General features: G+C 39.4%; 1 protein-coding gene and 2 long non-coding RNA genes across 3 annotated transcripts; 2 read left to right on the top strand and 1 right to left on the bottom strand.

The window, feature by feature from the left end:
- The first annotated feature begins 13,481 nt into the window (after positions 1 to 13,481).
- LOC129116893 (uncharacterized) lies at positions 13,482 to 14,895 on the top strand. The gene is made up of 3 exons (XR_008533730.1): positions 13,482 to 13,569; positions 13,990 to 14,080; positions 14,684 to 14,895. It is a non-coding gene; the product is annotated as an uncharacterized LOC129116893 (long non-coding RNA).
- Positions 14,896 to 15,128: 233 nt separating this feature from the next.
- Positions 15,129 to 20,716, top strand: LOC129116891 (nuclear GTPase SLIP-GC-like). Its single transcript, XM_054627554.1, is given in 14 exon segments — positions 15,129 to 15,263; positions 16,664 to 16,870; positions 16,989 to 17,164; positions 17,617 to 17,710; positions 17,799 to 17,883; positions 17,970 to 18,091; positions 18,409 to 18,526; positions 18,529 to 18,581; positions 18,667 to 18,806; positions 19,008 to 19,113; positions 19,628 to 19,736; positions 19,863 to 19,996; positions 20,227 to 20,308; positions 20,439 to 20,716. Coding segments are annotated over 14 exon segments (1,638 nt in total). The 3' UTR covers positions 20,516 to 20,716.
- Positions 20,717 to 24,770: 4,054 nt separating this feature from the next.
- LOC129116890 (uncharacterized) lies at positions 24,771 to 27,124 on the bottom strand. The gene is made up of 3 exons (XR_008533729.1): positions 27,067 to 27,124; positions 26,902 to 26,961; positions 24,771 to 24,830 (listed from the first exon to the last, which is right to left on the bottom strand). It is a non-coding gene; the product is annotated as an uncharacterized LOC129116890 (long non-coding RNA).
- Positions 27,125 to 27,907: the final 783 nt, after the last annotated feature.

The following is a 27,907-nucleotide window of genomic DNA, read 5'->3' as shown; positions in this document are numbered from 1 at the left end:
GTGCTGATGCTACACAGCACTTCAATGTGGACCGCTCTTGTCGTTAGACATTTGAAGAGCAGGCCCCAGCGTTTCTCACTCCGACGTCCTACTTTGACCTGCAGAGGGCCGAAGCAATCAATCCCTGTCGAGTAAAAGGCTGGCTGTTGAAGCCTGAGCCGAGCAGGGGGCAGGTCCGCCATCTTGGGATTGACTGGTTGGGCTCTCCATCATTGACATTCAGGGCATGAGCGCTGCTCTCTCCTTATAGCCTCACATCCACGGAGAATCCAGAATTTCCTTCTCAGCTCAGCAAAGAGCCGCTCTGCACCTGGGTGTTTCAGGTCACTATCAACCTGTTGGATGAGTAACTTGGTCACAGTATGACGTGGATCCAAGACTATGGGGTGGATCATATCGTTCTCCAAATCCTGACAGCCACCCACACCCACACGTATCAATTGAAGCGTTGCATCATACTCTGGAGCCAGTGTGATCAAGCAGCTGTTTGAAGGGACTGCTTTCCCAGATGCTAGGCACTGGACTTCGTCGGGAAAGCTGTCTTGTTGGGCGGACCTCAGGACTGTGAGTTCCGCCTCCTTGAAGTCCTCTGCTGTTGGACTCTTACCAGCATTAACAGGCGCCCCCAGAAGATACTTTGCGGTCGCTTTCACAAGTTCGCTGAAGCTGTTAAACTGCTGAGCATCAGGTAGGGAGTGGTTTATGGCGGTTACCATAGCAGCGAGACAGGTTGTGGGCTTGCGCCTCTCTTCAGCGATGTCTTCACTTTCCGTGACTGGATGAGCAGGCCATTGGTCAGGTGGCAGCTTCAGGAACAGGGGTCCATTGGCCCAATGATTCTCACTAGTAAGGTCCTGCAGTTTTTCCCCCCAAGTAAGATCATCCGCTGGGTTCTCTGACGTTTCCACATAGTGCCAAGCCTGGCTGTCCGTCAACTCCTGAATTTCAGCGATGCGGGTCCCCACAAACACCTTAAAGTGGCAGGACTCAGACTTGATCCAGGCAAGGACAGTAGTGGAGTCAGTCCACATGACCACTCTGGATACCTCCAACGTGAGCTCTCTACTCAGCAGGTTCGCAAGCTGAGCGCCAGTGAGGGCAGCGCACAACTCCAGCCGAGGAATGGAAAGCTGACGCTTGGGAGCCACTCTAGACCGGGCTGTCAGGAAGGCCACTTCAACGTGTCCTTCTGCATCTTCTGTGCGCAGGTATCCCACACTACCATATGCATGTTGTGATGCGTCGCAGAAGATGTGCACCTCCCGCTTACTGGCTATGTGGTCCAGGGCCGAGCTCACATAGCAGCGATGCAGTCTGATGTTGTCCAGGTGCTGCAGCTCATCTTCCCAAACTTGCAGGTCTCCCGGCAGTAGGGGGTCGTCCCACTCCCGCTTCTTCTCCCATAGCTGCTGAACGATCACTTTGGCCCTTGTAGTGAATGGCGTGAGGAATCCTATGGGGTCGTACTGACTTGCCAGTACTCTTAACTATAAATGTTCCTCATGGTGGGAGGGGAGCACTTAAGTATCCTTGACTTGTAGCGCAGCATGTCTGAGTGGCATAACCATCGTAGCCCCAGGGCAGGTTCTTGTGGGTCCATATCTGTGTGGTTTAGCAACTGTTCAGTGCTCTCTGACTTTATATTCTGAGGCAGGTGGCTGATGACATCTGGTGCGCTGCTTGCCCACTGGCGCAGTTCGAACCCTCCCTCCAACAATAGACCTCTTAGCTTGTCGATGACTTCCTTGGCCATGTCCGGAGAAGGGAAACTCTGTAGCCAGTTGTCCACGTAGAAGTGCTTCTCGATGGACTCACGGACTTTGTCCCCATGGTAGCTGTGATCGTGCACATGCCTCTGCAGAGCATATATTGCACAGCATGGTGAACAAGTAGTCCCAAAGGGAAGGACCTGCCACTCGTACACACTGGGTTGGGAGTCCCTTTACAGATCCCGCCAGAGAAAGTGCAACAGAGGCCGGTCTTCAGGCAGCAGTCTGACCTGGTGGAACATTCCCTTTATGTCACTGCTGACAGCAATGGTGTGTTCTCTAAACTGCAACAGGACACCCAGAAGGGAGGCACCTAGGTTGGGGCCTGACAATAGTAGCTCGTTCAGGTTCTGGTCCCTATAGGTGAAAGAACAGTTGAACACAACTCGGTTCTTCCCGTTGTGTGTCACCATGTGGTGGGGAATGAACCAAGACTCCTTCGCCTGCTCCAGATTAGTTCTGCTGATATAGCCTGCCTTCTCCAGCTTTGTGATCTCAGCTCGGTAAGCCTCTGCCTTTACTGGGTCTCTGCTGAGGCACTTCTCGGTGCCGCGCAGACTGGGTAGGACAGCTTCAGGCCCTGCCGTGAGCGTGGGCCTGTTGTACACACGCAGCAGCGGTGTGGCATATCTAGATACTCCCTCTACCTCCACTCTCATTGACTTCACCTCGAGAAGCTTAATGGCCTCTTCATCTCTCCGGGACCTCGTTACCAGCTTCTCACTTCTGTATGGTAAGGTGTCCAGTTGCCAAAGCTTCTCGACCTGATTGAAGAGTTCAGTAGCCGGGAGATGGTGGCCAGGAACAGGCACTCCTGTTGGCGGCTGCATTGTTGGAAAGACTTAACTGGTCCTTGCAGTGTCCAGCCGAGCCTGGTCTTTACTGCAGCTGGGCCCCCGGATGGGCCGAGACGAACGGGTTCAGTAGGCGTGACTAGGTGTGGACAGTCTGACCCTATCAGGAGGAGTGGCTGTGCGTTCATGAACGGCTGCAGGGGGACCCCTTTTAAGTGCTTGTATCTATGCTGAAGTCCCTTCACTGGGTAGGAATGTTCAGCTAAGCCTAGCTCACCTGCAGTGAAGGCCCTCTCGATGGTGAATGTCTTTGTTGGCTGACCCGCTGGGGAGATCTTGAACGTCACTGCTGAGCCATGTAGTGTCCTTAGGCCTTGACGTACTGTCCTTAGGGTCAGACTTTCTGCAGTTCCCTGAAGTTGCAGCTTCTGGGTGGCATCCTGAAGGAGGATTGTCCTCTCCGAGCCGTCGTCCAATATGGCGTACGTTTCCAAGGTGTGTTCACCGTTTCGCAGTAGCACCTTGATGACCTTCAAGAGCACCTGATTACAGCCGGCACGCCGGTCCAGGTACAGTACATCCGTTGATGACTTCCCCTTTGCACCGGTGACGTGCACTGCTGTGGTCTTGTGGTCTGCAGTCCGAAGATTCACTTCATGTAAGGCCTCGAGGTGTTTTCCCTGGCACATCTTGCATAGGACTTTCAACCGACACTGGGCGGCCTGATGGTGCCGTCCGCAGCGCCAGCAGCGGTTGTTGGACTTCACCCAGGCAGTCTTCTGCTCCTTGGTCAGTTGCCTGAAGTTTAAGCAATGATCCAGGAAGTGTTGAGTATTGAGGCAGTATGGGCAGTATGCTTTGGGCTTATCCGGGGCCTCTTGGGGGGCTGGGATCTCAGTCGGACATGCCCGGGAGGCTGTGTCATGGGTCGTACCGTGCAGCACAGTCATAGTCTTCCTTACGGCTTTCTTGTCTCTTTCCCACTCCTTCTTCGGCCCGTCTCTTGGCCACTCCTTCTGGGGCCTGTCTCCGCCTTCTTGGATTACCAACTCATACTCGAGCCACTCAGCAAAGTCCATCAATGATGGGACTCTGTCCCTCCGAGGGTATAGGTAACGGTGGAAGGTGGCCTGGGGCAGCTTACTCGACAGCCGCGCAACATGAGACCCACATTGCAGCTCTATGCGCCCATCTTCACCGAGTTGTTCCAACATTCCGACGAGCTCTGACTCTCACTGCGAACCTTCTGAATCCAGCTGTGTCGAACTACCTTGCTCACCACTATGCCACAGCCGCCCTTTCAGCAGTAGAATGAGGTGGAGTGACATATCTCTAAAGAAATGACATTTGGCAGTTTATGTGATTTATAATAGCGAGATAAGGCACTTTGCCAGTATGGTGAAACAAGTCTCACCCCTGGCGGTTTAGTTGGCCTGACACGGGAGAATTTTGGCCTTGGCTTGGCTTCAGGACTCTGGGAATGAAGAAAGGATGTATTTAGGGAACACATTTTCTGGGGACATTAAACAGAGGAAATTGTAGTACACTATAATGATCAAAACCAGATAGTATGGAGCACCTGTTAGTAGTGGGGCTGAGGGACAAAAGATGCACACATAAGCACAAGGTAAGATGGACCTCTGCTGTCTATAGTCAGTAACTACCCATCATACCTGGGCTCTAACTCTCTCTTGGAGGGAGCGATCTTGTGCTGAGCAGGGGCTTCTCTTCTGTGGAGCTTCTTTCTGGAACGAACGGATGAACTCCTGTGTATCCTAAGCACACATATATACAGAACACACTCCTAAACATAGAGTTCTTCCCACTCACTAACACAATGATTCATTTATTAATTAACTTTTATAAAATTCACATTGTTTTTTCCTATTGGTAGTGCACATTTTCAGCGTGTGTTGTTTGTGTTAAATGTGTAATCTCACCATGATGGTCTGCCACAGGTGTTTGACCTTCTCTGTTTTCAGCAGTCTGCAAGTGAGGAAGCCACGAATGATGGCGCCAATTCGACAGAAGGCTCTCTGCTGATCTGCTGTCATAACTTGGTCAACGAAAAGATACAAGTAGAATGGAAGGTGAAGATAGAAACACGGAGAGGGTTTGAGAGATAAATGTCCATCTTAATGTGAGATTTGGTTTAATGCACAACACTGGTGCCTTATTGGAAGAGTCCCACGGAACCCAGGGAGTCCCTGTGACATGGCCAGGTCGTCACTATGGCTACAAACATAGTCACACTCCCTCCACTGCGACTCGCGTTGCTTAAGCAGGTCAAAACTTTGAAACCAGAAAGAAACCTAGGTAAAAGTCCTTACTTTGCTGGGTGAGCAACAGACTGTTTTTGTGTTTACACACTTGGATCATTAAAGTGTGAATGATAACCTCTGTGCACCAAGATCTCTTAAATCACCTGAAGAAGGAAGATTACGTAATCCCAGATTTTTCAGGTACACCTGCTGCCATATGAGGATCAGCTGCTTAACCTGCCGACAGTTCGCGTAACAGTCCCCTGTCATTGGTTGGATAACTCTGCCGAACGAAAGACGGATGAACACACGCCGAGAGTGGATTGCTACGAAGCGATCTCAAGCAAGAGGCTATTGTCTGGGCAGAGATAGGTCATAGTGTGTTTTCGTAACCTTGTTTGTTAGTTAAGTTTAAAGTCACTGTTACCCTGTTATTGTGTATTTAACAGACCACACATGATGTTTGATGATTTATAATATTATTGATTTTTGATAAGTGATGTTAAGATAAATAAACTCTGTTATAGGTTAAAAAGGCAATTTCTGAGATTATTTTGTGCATATGTGTTGCGATAATAGCTGGTTGTTATGGTCCGTGCTTGGATTCAACCCTTCACTGTTCACTCTATAAATGTGGAATAGTACATTAACTATTGACATTTTGAGGTTATTGGTCCCTGATCCCAGAGAGGTGCCCTATTATTATTAATCTATGTTAATAATATATATATGTACGTATATATATGTGTGTGTGTGTGTGTGTGTGTGTGTGTGTGTGTGTGTGTGTGTGTGTGTGTGTGTGTGTGTGTGTGTGTGTGTGTGTGTTTGTGTGTGCGATTTATCCCCACATAAATATTGCCATACTGTGTGTATGGCAATATTAAGAATACATCCAAGCAAAACATTGACTGAACATAATACACACATGTAAATATAGTTTGATCTATCATGATCTATCATGCCCTAGATGAAGCTGGGGAAATAAAATCTGTTAATTTACACATTCACACATTGGTTTATTTATTGCCAGCTGTCTTTTTTGAAAGTGTCGGATGACACTGTGTTGCTTTTACTCAGAATTATGACCTTGAACTCTTCATATTTGTATAATATTCATTTATGAGCTTTGATTGGTCAGCAGGCGGTGCTTTTGTACGAGTTGACCTCTTATCTCCAACATAACCTGCTCAGCAGGTTGAGTGTTCAGCATAAGTAACCATGGTGATTTATCCCGGTAAGAAGTGAACCTCCGTCGTGGAACAGAAAACCCTGAAGTACCTTGATAACCCCAAATCCTGCTTCCTGAAACAGGCCTCTGCTTTTGTGTGTTACGTTTGGTCAATATTCATGTCCTTGACTCTAACAGCGTCTCTGAAAAATCAGACTATATCATTGGAAAAGTTGAAATTTTCTTAGATAACAGCAAACGTGTGTAACTGGTTCAAAGAGAATAGAAACGCATGAACCATGTGTCTGCCATAGGGTGACAAAATCGTGTTTTTATAAATGACTGTATAATCTTGAATACAGTGTTTGATCTGAGGTGTTCCGCTTCCTGTATGTGTGCTTGTGTGAATTGTGTGTAGTGTTTTGACTAAATGAGCCCCGTTTTTCAAAACCGAGTTTAAAAACTGTATAGCCCTTACATCTTGATTGATTACTTAGCAATAAAGCAATTAGGTGCTTGGCCAGGTGGTACATGTATTGGCCAGTTGGTCCATGGCTGTGGCATTTTGAATGGCAGAGTTTTGAAAGAACAAGTGACTTTATGTCAGAGTCCTGTGTCTCATAGAGAGAACAATGTGCAGAGTGTTGCAAAAAGTATCACGTTGAATTGCAAATTGGATGCAAAGCAGAAAATGTGTTCACAGTTTTGGAGACAAGAGCTTAGGTTTTTCTCTCCGAGTGTAAGTCTCGGTAATTGTGCTTTATGTGTCATTTTAGTGTGTTACCATTAGAAAACACTTTATTATACTTCTTACAGCACACTGACAGCTGCAGTTAATCACTTTTTAGACTTTGAGATTATATATTATAAAATATAATAAACTCATAACATGTGATGTTCAAGATTAAACCAGTGGTTTCCTGCATGTTGGGCTTGTGCCCCCTCACAAAACAGTTCCTCCCTTGAAAGGTTTCAGATTTCTAGGAGTTGTTTCTACAACCAAAGAGACATTTCAATTCTAAACATATTTTGTTTAACACAATTTGAGGCCCAACAAGTTAAAATATACACACCAGCATGATAAGAGAACAGTACATACAAATACATGTGTGCAATATGTGTAGAAGAATCTTTTCTATCATTTGTAGACAATTTATAAAAGTATGAATTAGATCAATAAAAAATTTAAAAGGGAGGTTTAGGAAGGGAGGAGTTTCGCGCACCATTGTCAGACAAGTATCAGAACCAGGAAGCAAACACCTGTTAGGGTTTGTTTATTGTGTGGGATCAGACAGTTATTGAGAACAAGAAACTCCTGCTCACGCTTGAAACCTGGAGGACCGGCACTGATCTTTAGCCTACACGCTGCAGGTAACAGTTGGAATTATGTATTGATATTGTAAGGGACAATAACAATTGTCAAGTGACTTTATGTCAGAGTCCTGTGTCTTATATAGAGAACAATGTGCAGTGTGTTGTAAAAAGTTTCAGGTTGAATTGCAAATTGGATGTAAAGCAATAAATGTGTTTACAGTTTTGGAGACTTAAGTTTAGGATTTGCTCTCCGAGTGTTGGTCTCGTTAATTGTGCTGTATGTGTCATTTTAGTGTGTTTAGAAGAAACTGTAATCACAGATGTGGATTTGAGGCACTTCTTCTTTCTTACGGTACTTTTACTTCATCTCCTCTACATTTCATAGGTGAATACTATACTTCTTACACCAGCACACTGACAACTGCAGTTAATCACTTTTCAGACTTTGAGATTATATATTATAAATATAATCAACTCATAAAATGTGATGTTCGAGATTAAACCAGTGGTTTCCAGCATGTTGGGCTTGTGCTCCCTCACAAAACAGTTCCTCCCTTGAAAGGTTTCAGATTTCTAGGAGTTGTTGCTACAACCACAGAGACATTTCAATTCTAAACATATTTTGTTTAACACAATTTGAGAACCAACAAGGTAAAATATACACACCAGAATGATAAGAACACAGTACATACAAATACATGTGTGCAATTTGTGGAGAAGAATCTCTTCATATCATTTGTAGACAATTTATAAAAGTATGAATAAGATAAATTAAAAATTAAAAAGGGAGGTTTAGGAAGGGAGGAGTTTCGTGCACCATTGTCAGACAAGTATCAGTACCAGGAAGCAAACACCTGTTAGGGTTTGTTTATTGTGTGGGATCAGACAGTTATTGAGAACAAGAAACTCCTGCTCACGCTTGAAACCTGGAGGACCGGCATTGATCTATAACCTACACGCTGCAGGTAACCGTTGGAATTATGTATTGATATTGTGAGGGACTCTTATTCCCCGTTTGAAAGCATGAAGACTGTCACCTCGAATTATGGGCACATGTATTGGCCAGTTGGTCCATGGCTGTGGCATTTTGATTGGCAGCGTATTGAAATGACAGGTGACTTCATGTCAGAGTCCTGTGTCTCATATAGAGAACAATGTGCAGAGTGTTGCAAAAAGGTTCAGGTTGAATTGCAAATGAGATGCAAAGCAGAAAGTGAGCTTAGGTTTTGCTCTCCGAGTGTTAGTCTCGTTAATTGTGCATTATGTGTCATTTTAGTGTGTTTAGAAAAAACTGTAATCACAGATGTGGATTATGCGCTTGCAAATTTTGTATTAAGTGCTGACTTTTACTTTTAACCATTTCTAACCCTGTGGCTCAGGGGAAGAGCGGGTTGTCTTTCAATCAGAAGATTAGAGGTTGTCGATGTGTACTTGGGCAAGACACCTAACACTAAACAAATTAATGTGATGAATGGGTGTGATCGATTATGGGCAGGTGGCAACAATACAAATAAAATTCCATTTACCATTTAACCTCATATGAACCATGTCTAACCTGTTTAGATTTAGTTTTAGATTTGAGGCACTACTTCCTTCTTACGGTACTTTTTACTTCACCTCCACTACATTTCATAGGGGAATACTATACTTCTTACACCAGCACACTGACAGCTGCAGTTAATCACTTTTCAGACTTTGAGATTATATATTTTAAAATATAATAAACTCATAAAATTTCAAATTCAAGATTAAACCAGTGGTTTCAGATTTCTAGGAGTTGTTGCTACAACCACAGAGACATTTCAATTCGAAATATATTTTCTTTAACACAATTTGAGGCCCAACAAGGTAAAATATACACACCAGAATGATAAGAGAACAGTACATACAAATACATGTGTGCAATTTGTGTAGAATAATCTCTTCCAACACTTGTAGACAATTTATAAAAGTATGAATAAGATAAATAAAAAATAAAAAAGGGAGGTTTAGGAAGGGAGGAGTTTCGTGCACCTTTGTCAGATAAGTATCAGAACCAGGAAGCAAAAACCCTTTAGGTTTCGTTTATTGTGTGGGATCGGACAACTATTGACAACAAGGGACTCCTACGCCCGCTTTAAACCTGAGGAGCGGCATTGATCTATAACCTACACGCTGCAGGTAACCGTTGGAATGATGTATTGATATTGTGAGGGACTCTTATTCCCTGTTTGAAAGCCAGAAGACCGTCACCACAAATGACGGGCACATGTATGGGCCAGTTGGTCCATGGCTGTGGCATTTTGATTCGCACAGTTTTTAAATGACACGTGATTTTGTGTCAGAGTCCTGTGTCTCATATAGAGAACAATGTGCAGAGTGTTGCAAAAAGTGTCACGTTGACTTGCATATTGAATGCAAAGCAGAAAATGTGTTTTCAGTTTTGGAGACTAGAACTTAGGTTTTGCTCTCCGACTATTAGTCTCGGTAATTGTGCTTTATGTGTCATTTTAGTGTGTTTAGAAAAAACTGTAATCACAGATGTGGATTATGCGCTTGCACATTTTGAATTTAAGCACTGACTTTTACTTTTAACCATTTCTAACCCTGTGGCTCAGGGGAAGAGCAGGTTGTCTTTCAATCAGAAGATTTGAGGTTGTCGATGTGTACTTGGGCAAGACACCTAACACTAAACAAATTAATGTGATGAATGGGTGTGAACGATTATGGGCAGGTGGCAACAATACAAATAAAATTCCATTTACCATTTAACCTCATATGAACCATGTCTAACCTGTTTAGATTTAGTTTTAGATTTGAGGCACTACTTCCTTCTTACAGTACTTTTTACTTCATCTCCTCTACATTTCATAGGGGAATACTATACTTCTTACACCAGCACACTGACAGCTGCAGTTAATCACTTTTCAGACTTTGAGATTATATATTATAAAATATAATCAACTCTTAAATGTGATGTTCAAGATTAAACCAGTAGTTTCCAGCATGTTGGGTTTGTGCCCCCTCACAAAACAGTTCCTCCCTTGTAAGGTTTCAGATTACTAGGAGTTGTTGTTACAACCAAAGAGACATTTCAATTCTAAACATATTTTGTTTAACACAATTTGAGGCCCAACAAGGTAAAATATACACACCAGAATGATAAGAACACAGTACATACAAATACATGTGTGCAATTTGTGAAGAAGAATCTCTTCATATCATTTGTAGACAATTTATAAAAGTATGAATAAGATAAATTAAAAATTAAAAAGGGAGGTTTAGGAAGGGAGGAGTTTCGTGCACCATTGTCAGACAAGTATCAGTACCAGGAAGCAAACACCTGTTAGGATTTGTTTATTGTGTGGGATCAGACAGTTATTGAGAACAAGAAACTCCTGCTCACGCTTGAAACCTGGAGGACCGGCATTGATCTATAACCTACACGCTGCAGGTAACCGTTGGAATTATGTATTGATATTGTGAGGGACTCTTATTCCCCGTTTGAAAGCATGAAGACTGTCACCTCGAATTATGGGCACATGTATTGGCCAGTTGGTCCATGGCTGTGGCATTTTGATTGGCAGCCTATTGAAATGACAAGTGACTTCATGTCAGAGTCCTGTGTCTCATATAGAGAACAATGTGCAGAGTGTTGCAAAAAGTATCAGGTTGAATTGCAAATGAGATGCAAAGCAGAAAGTGAGCTTAGGTTTTGCTCTCCGAGTGTTGGTCTCGGTAATTGTGCTTTATGTGTCATTTTAGTGTGTTTAGAAAAAACTGTAATCATAGATGTGGATTATGTGCTTGCAAATTTTGTATTAAGTGCTGACTTTTACTTTTAACCATTTCTAACCCTGTGGCTCAGGGGAAGAGCAGGTTGTCTTTCAATCAGAAGATTAGAGGTTGTCGTTGTGTCCTTGGGCAAGACACCTAACAGTAAACAAATTAATGTGATGAATGGGTGTGATCGATTATGGGCAGGTGGCAACAATACAAATAAAATTCTATTTACCATTTAACCTCATATGAACCATGTCTAACCTGTTTAGATTTAGTTTTAGATTTGAGGCACTACTTCCTTCTTAGGATAATTTTTACTTCATCTCCTCTACATTTCATAGGGGAATACTATACTTCTTACTCCAGCCCACTGACAGCTGCTGTTAATCACTTTTCAGACTTTGAGATTATATATTATAAAATATAATCAACTCTTAAATGTGTTGTTCGAGATTAAACCAGTGGTTTCAATGTTGGGCTTGTGCCCCCTCACAAAACAGTTCCTCCCTTGAAAGGTTTCAGATTTCTAGGAGTTGTTGCTACAACCACAGAGACATTTCAATTCTAAATATATTTTCTTTAACACAATTTGAGGCCCAACAAGTTAAAATATAGACACCAGCATGATAAGAGAACAGTACATACAAATACATGTGTGCAATTTGTGAAGAATAATCTCTTCATATCATTTTAGACAATTTATAAAAGTATGAATAAGATAAATAAAAAATGAAAAAGGGAGGTTTAGGAAGGGAGGAGTTTCGTGCACCTTTGTCAGACAAGTATCAGAACCAGTAAGCAAACACTCTTTCGGTTTCGTTTATTGTGTGGGATCAGACAACTATTGAAACAAGGGACTACGCCCGCTTTAAAGCTGAGGACCGGCATTGATCTATAACCTACACGCTGCAGGTAACCGTTGGAATGATGTATTGATATTGTGAGGGACTCTTATTCCCCGTTTGAAAGCATGAAGACCGTCACGAAGAATAAGGAGCAAACGATAGGCTGCAAGATCACAGGCTGGAATTAAGAAAATGATTGATGAAGTGCTCTTGTCTCGACTTGATGAAAAGTTAGTTCTGTTTATAACAGTGTTATAGGTATGGAAAGCCGAACATGTCATTAGACGCCTCTATTTTCACCTGCGGTATCACGGTGTTTTTTTTAGCTCTTTTTTCTTTTTTTACGGTAATGAGTCCCTCCTCTGTTTCGCATAGCCTGTAAGCCCAAAGTTTCTGTAACCAATGGCTACTTTGTATTCTTTCTTTTTTTAAATAAGTATTACAACATCTTGGTGTTTAATTTAAAACATGTTAATTTGTTTACTTTCCAGTTGCCGTTCGTGGTCATGGATGATTTTGTCCTTAACAAATTAAATGAATGGGGTCTCAGCGAGTGGATAGAAAGATTTAAAGGTAAAGTATTAACGTGCCTCTTTTTTGGGCACAGATGTTATACATTGTTTATATGATCTACTGATACTGAAGTACAATGCTGACATATGTTTGAAATACATGAGAGAGATCAAGACTAAAGATTGACAAATAATTAAAATACAATCAATATACATTAACGCTGTGTTCAGGCTGTAATACTCAATACTTAAAATTTAGCAGCTGAACCAACACCTATTTCAGTCATTTTATGATAGATTTCTGCAGCAGTTTGAAATTAATTCTTGCATGACTGAGATTCAACTCCGTATTTTTTTTATTGCAGACCAAGATGTTGACAAGGAGAGTCTTTATTGTCTCAATGAACACGATATCGACGCCTTGATCCCAATAGTGGGACCAAGGTCAAAGTTCAAGATGAGACTCAAGTTGTTAAAGGTAATGTTGTGTACTGTGAACACAATTTACACAAATACTGTATTTATGATTTACAGGAGCACAGACTTCTGTTTACATGACACATTATTGATAATACTATCTCATATCTATTAATAGCATGTGATAGAATATTAACATGCATTTAATATTATGGATTTGCATCTAATTTCTTTCGTCACTACAAGGAACAAAACACAGTAAAGCCAGAAACAGTTGATTCGTCTACTCAAGTAAGTTGAATAAAGTTGCAAGCACTCAGGTATCATAAGGCATTTATTATATTCATACAGATCATATTTCCAATCTCTGCTCAAACTTCTACATGGCCACTTAGTATTGATTTAAGACACAGATGTTCATGTTCACCCTCAGGTTTGTCCGTCCACCAGCGGCACAAGTGATAAAGGTGAGATACACTTTCTTATTGATTACATGTAGTGTTCATTTAAGTTTTTAAGGCCTTAATATCTTGCTTTTACTAACCGACTATATTTCGAGACCATGTTTTAGTTTTGTGAAAGGCAAATGCAACAAACATTTCTTTTTGCTTCTTTTTTTTAACAAAACATGTCCAATAAGGAAAGAGAAGGTTGGATCTTCAGGGCGAGTCTAGCCAATCACCAACTAAAAAACAACGACTTCACACAAAACCAGGATCATACTCAGGTACTTATAATACTTTCCAAACAATGGCAACATTTTTATATAATAACATTGTTACTTAGCTTACTTACATAGCAAATGTCTGTTTCTATATTTTGGCCACAGAAAATACTTTCTCGTTTGCTGCCATTTGTAGTCTTATCAGACAACCCCAGACAGTCAACGGCATACATTCAAGTATCCATAGCAACAATGGGTATGCTTCAAAGTAAATAACTTCACTGTGGCCTTTAACTGTATGATGTATCCTTTGCTAGTATAAGCCTGATGATACACTCTGAAGCATCCTAAATGGACCTGGCAGAGAAAGTTCCTCTCAGGCTTTACCTTCTTCTCCTCTGATTATTTGTCCCCTTATTGTGCATTACTTGATACACTGGTTCATGGTTCTTGCTGAATAGCTCTTTACTTTCACTATGGCAGAAGAAATCATACTGTCTGATGTGAAAAAGATCATGGAAGGTGTCAAAAAGAAAATACCTAGCCAAGACAACAAGCTAAACAATTTCCTGAGGTAAGTATTACTTTTATTACATTTTCCATATTAATATGTTATACAGGCCTGGTTCCTGACCAGGGGCCAGTTTCATTAACAGATTAAGACTGGTAGTGTTTAGCCAGCCATCATGGGTTCGTCCCGCCGTCCGTATGTATATCCATTTCTCAACAACAACTTGAAGGAATTTCTTCAATTTCGGCACAAACATTCGTTTGAACTCAAAGATGAACTGATTATGATTTGGTGGTCACAGATCAACTGTGATGTGACAAAATACGTTTTTGATCATAAATCAAGAATTATGCTAATAATGACAATTTCACACAAATGTCTTATACGATAAAATAAAGACGTGATGTCATTTTGGACAGACATGGATGTAAACCATGACTTGACTCTTTGTCTGAGGCATACAGTCGTGAGGCGGAAATTCTTGTTTTGTTTAAAAATAGTTAGTAATTTAACCAAAAGTTACAGCAAATTACTTCTACTGAGGAGTACAATATGCTGAAGAGGGCTATTTATAGACAGATCTCTTTCTGATTTTGACACATTCTTTAGGTGTTTTATGTTTTTGAAATTAACAAACTAACCCATACTTAAACTTTTGTACAACAGGAAAGAAATCAGTGGTTTGGAGACAGACAAGAGGGAGATGGTCGGTGTCTTTGGCAAAACCGGGGCTGGAAAGAGCTCTTTGATAAATGCCGTCATTGGAGTGAAGAATCTCTTGCCCTCTGGAAGAGTCAGAGCATGTACCTCAGTCATGATTAAAGTGGAGGCTAACATGCAGAACTCAAAGTATGAGGCAGACATTGAGTTCATTACAGTAGAGGTAAAATGAGCTGAATATGTTTGTTTATTTTAAGCTGTTTTAAAATGTTTGATGTGGCTGAAAAAATACATTGTTGATTACATAGCATGCCATTTAATTTAACGGAGTTAAAGGTATTTATTTTATTTTATTTAGGAGTGGACCAATGAGGTGTTGTTCTTGAAAAACTTCCTCCGGGATAATGCAGATCAGGAAAGTAATCAGAAAGATGACGATGATCGTCCGGGCATGGTTGAAAAGCTGTCAGCACTGTATGGAGAAGACTGGGAAAAAAACTCTTGTGAAGACCTCATGGATGGCAAATATTTCAAAGAGATCCCAGAATTTCGACTTCACAAGAAAAAGATTTTGACATGCGAAACAGTAAGTGAGAGTAAAAATCTTATATCACTTAATAAGAAGCCCTCTTGTCTGTCTGACAGAGTGAAATGTTATTGAAGTTTTTGTAATGTGCATACTGTCTAGCCATTCCAGGTTGGTTTAGTTCAACGGTAGATCAACAAATGTAAAATTAAAATCACTATGTGAAATTTTCTAATTGAAAAAAGATTGACCTTGATCCACCTGTCTTCGATAACTGCAAACCCATATCAAATGTACCCTTTGTAGAATAATGTTAAAGAAGTTTGTATACCAGTAACTAAATAAATGTATATAACTGTTTTAACAAAATCCAACCAGGATTTTCTCCTCAATCTTTGTGCTTAAACAGTTTGCTTTTAGATTAAATGACATCATGGTTTATTAAATCTCAATACTGCTTTTGTTTACACTAGAAAGCTGTGTTCAGCTCCCTGGTTAAATAAAAGTCATTATTTTATCTCAATGGGCATCATTACTTCCCAGCAGGTAAGCCTTACCATGGAGTACCACAAGGATTAGAACTTGACCCCCGTTCTATTCAGTTTATTCATGAAACTAAAAAGGGACACTCAATGCTGACAATGCTCAAATCTACATTTCTCTTTCACTGGTACGCTGTGGTACTGGGGTCTGCTGACTGTCAAGGGTCAACATGAAAAACAGGGAAGATGCATCAGGCCTTCGATGATAAACATACATGCTATGACCTAGATCATTTTAGGCTGTCAAAATCTGATCATGATCAACTTAAACAGTCTTGTATACACTTCCGGTTTAGTATTTAAAATTTGTTTATCCAAATTAAGCTTTTTGCTTTTGTTTTTTCAGTGATAGGGTTTCTTAATCGCTCTTCTTTTTTATATTTTCCTGTTTGAAATTGTTTGTGCAATTTGTAAAGCAGTTCGAATAAGCAGTCTGTGCATATAAATGAAATCCCCATCTGTTGTATTAAAGCTAGGGTGGGTAATTTCTTTACTGTAATATTTGGCAAAACTGTCCTAATAGCCAGTCAGCTATATGTAGGTGAAGTGCTCTGAGAATATCTGCTCATAACTTTGCTCTCCCACTGCCTCTGTGGGCCGCACCAACAAAAAAACAGCCACCGCTCATGTACACTTTGACCAATCAGACGAGGCTCCGATTCTCCGTTCTTTTGGCTGTGGGACTGTCCGGTCACCTTGGCAACGACGTTGGTGCGTCCCTGCGTGTTTCGTCTTCCTATCAATGTAACTGAATTCACATGGCGCTTTTGTTGTTTCAGGGATAACTGACGTTCGGTGGGAGGAGCTACAGCAGGTAGCGTGGCAGGGAGAGGCCAGAGAGCACGCGACGGAATCTCAACGTCTGTTTTCTCCAAAATCGCCCACCCTAGTTTAATCTCATTTAATTATTTGTTGCAGGCTGAAGAGCTATCTGCGAAATTAGTCAAATACACAACAAGCGGCCAAAAAGATGGAGAAGGTCAAGAAGTGAAGAGGTGGTATTGGCCACTAGTGAAGTGTGTCACTATCAGGGTGCCAAATAATGATCTTCTTAAGCATGTCACAATTGTTGATCTTCCTGGAAATGGGGACCGTAACAAGAGCAGAGACAAGATGTGGCAACAGGTAATTTATCACATGCAATGCTGTTTATTGTTTATTCTGTGATATCTGCAAACTGTGACATCATGTTATTACAAAGTACGGATAATCATCATAATAACTTGCTGTCTCGTCCCTTCAGGTCGTTGGAAGTTGTTCCACTGTGTGGATCGTGACTGACATAAATCGAGCTGCGTCAGAGCCAGAAGCCTGGGAGATCCTGGAAAGTGCCAGTAGCTTCATGGGAAATGCTGGCGAGTGTCGGCATATTCACTTTATCTGCACCAAGTCTGATCATATTGAAGATTCAGAAGATCGGTAAGTGATTTAAGATGCCAAAAGTAAAAATACCTATACATTAAAGTTACTGTGAGGAACTTTTAAGTGGTTATGAAACAGTCTCAATAACAATACTGATTCCTCTACATGACGTACATAAGAAAATAAGACCACCAGCGAGTAGATTGTCTATTTTTAAAGTCATTTTAAATGCTGTCATTGGCTTTAGTCAGTTCTATTCAAGGAATTTACTTTAGAACTCAATAACTGCTTATAAACTCTACACAACTAACTAAATTAAAATAGTAGTCTGTAACTTTGTCTCTAAGGTTTCAAAATGACAAAGTTCTTTCCAGAAAACTTCCTAGCAGATCACGGACCTGTAAAATAAAGTGTTGTATGTTTCAATATAAATGGTGGATTCAATAGTTAAAGGTATAAGTCTAACAAAGATCTTTTTCAAAAAAAAAATTCTGGATGCAAAAAAAAAGTTCAGCAGATGATGTTCGTGCTGTCATATTGAAAACAAACGATCAAGCAAAGAAAGAAGTGAGAAAAGAATTCAGCAAACTACACACAGTTAAGGTGAGTTTTAGAGACTGACAGAAAGTTTAACACAAAGATTGTCTACAAATGCAAGCATGCCTTAAAATCAAAACGTTTTTCTTTTCAGAAACATTTCAGTGATGAAAGTTTCAAAGTGTTCACAGTGAGCTCCAAAGTTTCTAAAAATGGACTTCTAGATCAAGATGACACTGGTAGGTGAAGTCTCAATATGAGAGCACATTATTAAATATGTTGTGTAACTATGTAAGATGCTATGTAAGAGATGCATTTTTTACAGAAATACCCAAACTTCAGGAATTTCTGCAGAATCTCAATGACAGTCACTCAGAGACGTTAAACTATGTGTCTGGAGCTCTTGGGATTCTCTCTCTGATTCAAGGGGCCAGCCGTAGAGAAGGGGTAAGATCAAGTAATAAAATCTCTTTCTTTGTCTTAAATCATCATTTATATTAACAGAAAATAATGTGAAAACATGCTAAAGTCAAAGACACACTTCTTACATGTAATGTCACCCATACATACGTTTGAGCAATCAATTTAGTTGTTTTCCTGAATTTCTTTTTCTTCAGAGAGGCTGCATAATGACCTTAATTAAAGGGTGGTCTAACCCAAAATCTACTGAATTTTGTTTATATGTGAATAAATTAAAAAAGCCCAGTCAAATAGCAGTATAGTTTCATTGCTTTAAACACTGAATGTGTTGTTGTTGATTTCAGGCTGACATAAAGGCAGCTGTTTGCACAGACCTTAAACAAAAGATGAGGCATGAACTTGATAAAATCAGGAAACCCATGGAAGAGACTTATCAGGCTTTCGAAAAATGCCTCAGTGAGGGGTTGAAAAATCAAAAAGTTCATGTGAAAAAGTCTTGAAGTCGGTCATACATCCTGTACGTATTTGAATTATAACTACTTCATTACAACAGATTTTGCACTTCATATGAATGTCTTAAAAATGTTTTTTTTTTTTTTTAGAGAAAGTCAGGCAGTGGTTTCCACAGTACCCTGAAGTGTATAGTACAGCACGATGGCATCTTCAAAGACACAAACCTCAATATGAAGTTATCTGCATGCCTGACTGAGAGCATTGATGAGAAATTCAAGAAGACCTTCCCGTAAGAAATGACTTAATAAAGACATAAAACCCTGTGCTGGCTAATTTTACAAACTATGGACAATGTGTAGAATTAACTAATTCTACATTATACAGTAATACAAACTATGCAATGTAATACATACATAGAAATTGTATTATTAAAATACGAACTTGACAATTCTGCGTTCATTAAACATTTCAACTTGATAACATGTTTCAGAAATGAAGGAAAACCATTCAATGGCGTCCTGAATTCGTTTTCACAGAGGAGAGAGAAGACAGTGAACAAAGATGTCGAGCTGCAACTGATATTTCTCCATACAGAGGTAAGAGATGAGAATAGTGTTATTAGTTCATTATCAAGCAATAATGCCAGGTCAGAGGAGCTTAAGCAGAAGGGTGAGCAAAAAAAAGTTTTTGACTGAGGACTGAAATGAAGACTAAACCTGAGACAATAAATTAAATATAGATGTTTTGAGCTGTTAACACATATACTCTGTATATGAAGAAGTATATCAATACAGTAAATGTTGTCAGTTAAAACTGGAGATGCCCTTTAAAAAATGAAATGCTTCTGCAAAGCTGCTGATCCTGCCCATATTCATGACAAGAAACTGAAGTTTTTGAGGTAGTCTGACATCAGTGGGGAAAAAAATATATGTGCACCCTCACCTGGTGGAAAGCAGGTCTTGGGTGCGAAAATCTGTTTAAATATTGTATTTATTCAGGTGATAATCAGGTGAAATCTGGAGGAAGAAAGAGAAAAGATCAACCTTATTTCTATATTACCTTGATTTTATTTAAAATATGTTGATACATGCTTCATATTCCCTCTCGTAGGAAGAAAAGATGAAGACGAAACTCAACAAAATCATCCGCGATCGTAAGAAAACGATTTACAGCAGTCTGACGGAAACGATTCAGACAGCCATGCAGAAATGCTACAATGGTATGATAAAAGATCATGATATATATAAAACCTGATACTATAAAAATGCACATTATTCATTTTGATCGTGCAGAATGTAATTATGATAAAAAATTTAACTGACTAAAGTTTTCTCTTTTGTTGCAGATGCAAAACAAATTAGTGGAACAGGGATGCTGAAAAAGATGAGGGACACTATTATGAAGCACGTAGATGAGTCAAAGGACGTCATGTTTCAGGAAGCTAAAGATGTTATGTTAAACCAGCTGACTCACTTGATGGTTTGTAACATTTTATAATACGTTGTACAATGAGGATATAGTAAAACATGTGTTGGTGCTTATCTTTATCTACAATTTCAGTCATCGTATATATAATCAAGTGGAATTTTCTTTTTGATTGCTGCTTTTTCTACTAAAACACTGCAGGCACTTTCACACACATTCAGCTTTTGTTATTAGTTTTAGGTATATTCTGGCTGTGAGTGATAAAGATTTTTATGTTCATTTAGGATGACATCCTGAAGGACCTGGAAAAAACAATGCTGGAATCAATCGAGCTGTCACTCAAGACTGATGGTGTCTCAATCCCAGGTGAAGGCAATTTAGCAAAAAAAACCATGATAATCACTTAAAATACTTGAAATATCTGATTCAACTGATTAAGTCAACTTATTTCCGATAGTGTAATTAATAGCGAACATCATGTTTTTGGTTTTATTAGACGTTACAGTGGAGCTTGAGATGGTGAGGAACCACCATAAAGAACTGATGGGAAGCCCAGATGAAGAAAACCACTAATCTGGTAAAAACTGTTGTTAAAATATCTACATAATTCCTCAGGATGGAGCTGTTCTGAATAATGCTAACAATGTTTTTAATTACACTAGTGCTGCACAGCTGATTACCAACTGAAGAGTCCCGAGGGCTCGCTGATTAGAGCCGGGAGGCCTCTGGATTGATCTCAACCATTTTTGTCAGGCCATTTAATCCATGTTCTTTTTGAGATTTGTTTTGATATGTTGTTTGAATTAGCTTGTAGTGAATTAAATGCATAGAGATTTAAAATTTTTCTATATTTGAATTTTTGCTTTTAATTGATAAAAGATGCAGACAGAAAATTCATTCATTCATCCCCAGTTCCCATAACCGCTTCTTATCACAGTTAATGATATCTCAGATACATTTTGTTTTTAATGATTTAATGAACTCTTTTTTTTCTTCTTCTTTAATATATTTTTAAGCTGTCATTGGGCTAATGGCAATGATTTTATGGTGTTAAACACCTGAACCTGGACATACTGTAGGTTTGCCAGTCTATCACAGGGCCGACATATATAGACAAACAACCATTCACGTTCACATCCACACCTATGGGCAATTTAGAGTCATCATTAACCTAAGGTGCATGTCTTTGGACTGTGGGAGAAAATATTTGGAGAACCCGGAGAGAACCCACGCTGACACAGGGAGAAATAGAACTAGATGATATTAATAAACCAGCCCATCTGGTTTCTCATTATTTACTGAACAATTATTTTGTTTTAATCTTCACATGTTTTGTCATGGTATATTGTCCAATAAAGATCATGTTCAAAATACTTTGTCTTCTTTGTCTAAACATCAGTTTCTATTGATATATAAGCAAATGATTTTCCAACTTTTTTCTTGTCAATTTATTTTTAAAACCTCTCATGAACCTTGTCTTAAATTAAATTTCCTGACACCAATCTACATTACAGTTCCCAAACACTTTTAGTAACACACCACAAATACTATACATATTATAAATGTATGATGCATTTTAACATAGTAGGTCAGACCTGTTAGTCGGTGTGTTCAACGTGTCAATGTGTAAAGATTTGTGGATATGCATGTTTGTTGCATTTACTCAGCATCTATGAGGTTTATGTCTATGAACTGATATGACATTAATATTGTCATATAAAAGCCATGTTATTTTTGGACCAAATTTAAGACATAATTTTAGATGTAGAAAAAAAAAGATCCACACGATCTAGATTCTGTTAATTTCCCAACCATTTGTCAGTTTGTCCTGATGATGATTGCTCGTCTAGTACAGGTTTTTCTTGAACAGGTTTAGTAAAGGTGTGTTGTTATTCATTTAGGATTCATGTTAATGGCATGTGTCATGATTGTTGTGGCTTCAAAGTGCCACTTAGTGATGCAAGAAAATGGAACATGCGGACACACAGATGGGCCATAAAAAGGGACAGGCACCATTTGCACTATGTTTAATACTGCTTTTTGGTCCAGGGTTTATCAACACTATTGTCACTTCTTTTCTTATTACTGACCAAGAAAACTCACTATGTGAACTTGAAATAATGGAAATAAAAGAGGGATCACAGAGACAATAACATCAGTGGCATAATATCAGGCCACAAGTAAACCTTGTTCTTTTAACAAGTGGCTGACCTTGTATGCCCTAAGTTAGTTTATCTCAACAATAAACGGTCTGCATGAGTTTGTTTGTTTGTTTTGGGTGTGTGTATTGGTGAGTAAGCTGCTCTTGATACCAGGGAGTTATAAAAGATGTGTACATGTGATAGTAACAATTTCAGCACTAAAACAGCTTTACTTCTTTAGCTATACTGTATAAACATTAGGGTGGTTATTTATATGGATATATGATAACCAAGTTCATTATTAAAATGGGTAGAACCACATTAGTGTATTAATCTCCTTTTTTTATTTATTGAGAATTTGATGTATATATTTACCGTTCATTATTTGTTACATGTTTTATACAGTTTTAGGTTGTGGGATGATTAATGAAATACAATAGAAGAAAAACCTCAATTCTGCCACATACATGCTTACACATTATATTATATACTATTCTCTAACGTTAGTGTTTTAATGTAATTTGCAAGTGCTCTTTTGTCAAGAGAACTTGCATTCAGGTCTACTTGGAGCTACTTGTATGCCTTAATGTCAGTTTCTCTTTGGGATAAATGGTTTGCATTTATCATGCTCTGTCCGTTTTTGTGCTGTTTGTATCATGCACCAACAAGTAATACAAATTTAAATGTCAACACACAAACAGCATTGCTGAAGAGAAATAAGTTGCTTTACATACTTCCCCTGTTTGACTTTTTTATTTATTTGTATCCAAGTACATGCACTCTGTTCTACTGGGTGTGTCCCAGCTAGTTATGTCTCTGTGGGTGGACCCAGTCAACTCAATGATACATTGGTATGTAGGACAAAGAGATTTCACAAATGGAATCCTGCCTTCTACGCCTAAGGCCGCAATTAAAAATAACCAGATACGTGACACTTGACGATTACGAGTCTATTGTGAAACAAAAGTGAAAGAAGCATACAATGTATACGTAGCTGTGAAAGATATTTAGTCACCTTGGTCAAACACAATCTTACATTCCTTCATCTGAGGAAGCTACTGATCTAGTAAGTCCACTTACACAAAATTAATTTCCTAATGGGCTGAGGTGGCCTTCCCTTTATGATCCTCAAATGTGTGCCAGTCTTTTGGAGTTTAAATACACTGAGAATGGTTATAAAACAGAAAGATATGAGCTAGTAAAAAAAAGGGCCTACCGTGCAAATTCTTCTTGTAATTGCAGTAGGTATCCTGTTGCATATACAACATTGTGATTAAAGTCTCTCTGATTGAAATGTGGTTGCAAAAAGCTTTTAGGGTGCTTTGTCACATGGGCACCACATGAAGTCCTCCTTTAATCCATGGTGGTTACAATGGATTCCAGTCATGGTCCAAATATCTTAAACAGAATCCCTATTTGAAACCACATGGCCAGAAATGGGGTTCTATTATCATGAAATCAATTGTAAGCATATAGCAGAATATTAGCTGGTTAATGTTCTATAAAGTCCCAAAACTGAGATTAAATTACATTAAACTATCGACAGCACTGCATCATGAGATATGTAACTGTCATTAACTCCCCAGCGTTGCTTGTTGGTTCAAGCCAAATTCACTGTAAATATTTTTTTATTACATTTTTATTTTAGGAATCAGAGTCCAGAAAATTCAAACAATTTCAAAATGTATTGTGGTCATAAAAAACATGACGATTTGGCATTTTTAAAAAAGCAAAAAAGAGTAAAGAGAGTACAGCAATGTCAGCAAACAACATCAAGACACTGAATACTAATGACGCAGGAATTATGTATCACAGTGAACTATAGTGGGTGTACCAATTCCTTAACAATAATATATTCACATGAATATTCTTTTATTTAGAGTCTGACCCTTAGTGTTGACTTGGGCAGTGGTACAGAGAATTTGGCATGCATTTGACATGGTCTCAATAATTCAGTTTTTCTCAGTGTCTGCTGTACATCTCCTATTATGTGAAGCTACATTAATGTAACAGTGCTCCAGTGTGTTAACAAATATATCACAAATGTTGAAACACGCTGAAATGCCTCAGTGGTAATGTAAACTCAGCACCATTTAATAAAGAAACAAAGCACAAACAGGTACTCAAAGCCCTTGAACAAAACACTTGTAATTAATGTATTATACTCACTTAAATACTTTCACACGACTGTCAGCATAAAAGCGATTTTAAAATGTCTCTTACAGCTATAAGCACTAGACGTTTATGAATGCACCTGGTAAAGATATGCATGATAACATGTGACGCAAAGGCAATGCTCTTCAGCAAGATACAAATTATTTCCCCATTATCTCTTACCTTCTTCTAGCTTACATTTAAATAGACTTACTTTTGTATTTTTTCTTCTTTAAAGTGTAAAATGTGCCTACTAGACATTATTAAGCTCCATGTGAGTGTTGTGTTCAGTTCAGTTGTTGTCAATTAAAACTTCTTCAGCAAACTACAACAGTAAAAAAACAATGACATTGTGATGATGTATACCAATGAGCTCAAGTATGGTAGTGAATACAATCACTTGAGTTTCAGAAGGTACAATCATATTAGCAGCACAGACCAAACTTTCAGTGGAGCAAAGGTTTGTATTCAAAGACTACAAATTCAAGTTCACAGGTCGGGGAAGTTGAGTCAGCTGTTAACCCAGAGAGTGCTGCTTCTTCAGGCTGTCTGAGCGCCTCACTCTCTCCTCTGGTGTCTTTCTGTACCAGCTCCTGAGAAGAAAAAGCCACTTTCATACTATGCTAAGTTTAAAGTATTCTGGAAAATATTACATTGATATATTTATGTACACTGTTGCCTTTTGCAACTTAAGAAAATAAAGTATTGGAATAACAGTTTGCTAACAACACTGCTTAGCAAAGCATGACATCCACTTCTGGATTATTTGCTGATAGGGGAAATACATTAGGTCAGCATATGAAATATGAAAAGTGCAATCAGGAGAGACTTTAGGTCAAAAGTATACTTCAGCAAACGGATTTAAGGCAATAAACTTTATCAGAAGACTAACGTTCTGAAGCCAAGTGTGTCTTCATCAGAGACAGAAAAAGTCAAAAGTGTAATGTTTGTCTCAAAGCGATGCACAAAAACTGCAATTCGTTATTATCAGGCTGCTCTAATAAGTCTCTTAACCCTCCTGTTATATTGCCAGTCAAATTGACCTGTTTCAAAGTTTGAAAATCTAGAAAAAATATTTTAAAGTACTTTTTCATTATGAAACTTCTTCTACTTGCCTTAATTAGTGTAATCAACATTAAAAATAAAAATGGTTCATAACATATATTTGCAACTTTTTTTTTTAAATTGCATTTTTATTCCTATTCCTCCAAGTACCTAAAAATTGTTTGAACATGTATTTTTCATGAAAACGAGTGAGTTATCCTAATGGAACTATGATCTGTGGGGGATGGATAACTCCATTCCAATAAATAGTGATTGAATTGTTAGTTATGGAGTTGGTAATTATGTACATCATTGCTGTTCCTGACAAATGAACATAACAGGAGGGTTAAATCTCTACAGTTGATCCAGAATGCTGCAGCACGTGTTCTAACAAAAACTAAGAAAAGAGATCATATTACTCCGGTATTAGCTTCTCTGCACTGGCTCCCAGTTAAATCAAGAATAGAATTTAAAATTCTTCTACTCACCTACAAAGCTCTAACTGGCCAGGCACCGTCTTATCTTAAGGAACTTATAGTTCCATATTACCCAACTAGAGAGCTGAGCTCCATCAATGCAGGGTTACTTGTGGTTCCTAGAGTTTATAAAAGTAGGATGGGAGCCAGAGCCTTCAGTTATCAGGCTCCTCTTCTGTGGTACCAGGTTCCAGTTTCAGTCCGGGGGGAGACACACTCACCACTTTTAAGAGCAGGCTTAAGACCTTCCTTTTTGATAGCGCTTATAGTTAGGGCTGGTTCAGGTTCACCTTGGTCCAGCCCTAGATATGCTGCTATATGCCTAGACAGCCGGGGGACTACCTAGGATACACTGAGCTCCTCTCTCCTGTTCTCTCCCTCCATCTTTATGTATTAATCTCCTATTAATGCATATTACTGACTTTGCTTCTTCCCCGGAGTCTTTGTGCTTTCTTGCCTCGCAGGTTTCCATGAATCATAGTAGTACCTGGACCGTGGTTGTGCCTCCTGCTGGGACCTGGCTGACACCCACTGTTACTTCGATTATTATTATTATTAGTCACATTACTAATACTATTCCCTATATCATTATTTTAATTATACTAGTCATTGCTGCTTTTATTATTGTTATTATAAGTAATCTTAATTTTCTCCTTCATTACTCTGCTAACTACTGTGATTATATGAATAATTTATGTCATATACATTGAATGTGTTGTAACTCTGTCATGTTGTTAATTCTGTACACATGATATCTATTGCGTTCTGTCCATCCTGGGAGAAGGATCCCTCCTCTGTCGCTCTCCCATAGGTTTCTTCCTTTTTTCTCCCCGTTAAAGGTTTTTTTAAGGAGAGTTTTTCCGATGCCGATGTGAGGGTTCTGGGACAGATGATGTCGCATGTGTACAGATTGTAAAGCCCTCTGAGGCAAATTTGTAATTTGTGATTTTGGGCTATACAAAATAGACTGAATTGAATTGAATTGTTAATAAGGACACTAGCAACCCAAAAAGACAATCAACAAAAAATTTCAGCAGTGGAATGAGGCGGAGTGACATATCTCTAAAGAAATTACATTTGGCAGTTTATGTGATTTATAATAGCGAGATAAGGCACTTTGCCAGAATGGTGAAACAAGTCTCACCCCTGGCGGTTTAGCTGGCCTGACACGGGAGAATTTTGGCCTTGGCTTGGCTTCAGGACTCTGGGAATGAAGAAAGGATGTATTTAGGGAACACATTTTCTGGGGACATTAAACAGAGGAAATTGTAGTACACTATAATGTTCAAAACCAGATAGTATGGAGCACCTGTTAGTAGTGGGGCTCTTTGGCTTCTGCTGCTTCTTTCTAGGCATTGCTGGGGATTCACCGACCCTGGAGGAGTACCAAACACGTACAATAAAACCACTGCTGATCTCTGGATCGCATCATCAAAAACATAAACATTTAAAACCAGATCTCATCTGCAATGTAAGGCTGTGTTCCTCTTTCCCATTGTACCTCTTTTTCCTGTCCAGAGACCTCTGTGTGGCAGCAGACAGAACCACTCTCTCCTTGGGGCCCTTGGCTTTCTCCTTTTGACAGAGTCAGTAAGGAACATGGTTTCTGATTAAAGCACTGACTCTGACTGTATAAGACAAGGCAGGTTGCCACTATACTGTTTCTTCCCTGTAAGTCACTTTGTAAGTGTGGTAATCAAGGTGCAATATAAATACAGCTCATCATGATTATCTTACCACTAGTACTACCAGCTTTCAGCAGATAGACCAATTATAAATGATCTTAACAGATGTAGCTACAATAATAAGCCATGACTGTCTTGATTTATGCTTTGCAACATTACACAAATTGTCCAGACAAATGGTTAACTGCTCGACGAGCATGAGGACAAACTCAAGTTAGTTTTCAAGTTCATATTGAGAGTGAAAAGATTTCTGAACTTTCACTACTCCCTTTAAAAGAGGACTGCAAATGTCACCTTCTTCTGATCAAATATGGATATGTGATTGATTGGTTGACAGGTTACCATGTCTCACAGCTTCCTCTCTGCTTGGAGCTCCCTGTCCTGCTGCAGCAATGCTAATCGGTCCCAGAGAGGCATTTCAAAGAAGATATCATGGATGTCATAAAGGGCTGCACGTAACTGAGG

Source organism: Anoplopoma fimbria, unplaced genomic scaffold (genome assembly GCF_027596085.1).
Source record: "Anoplopoma fimbria isolate UVic2021 breed Golden Eagle Sablefish unplaced genomic scaffold, Afim_UVic_2022 Un_contig_9269_pilon_pilon, whole genome shotgun sequence".
Lineage (NCBI taxonomy): Eukaryota > Metazoa > Chordata > Actinopteri > Perciformes > Anoplopomatidae > Anoplopoma > Anoplopoma fimbria.
The sequence above is the reverse complement of the archived record's forward strand: the minus strand, read 5'-3'. Positions and strand labels throughout refer to the sequence as shown.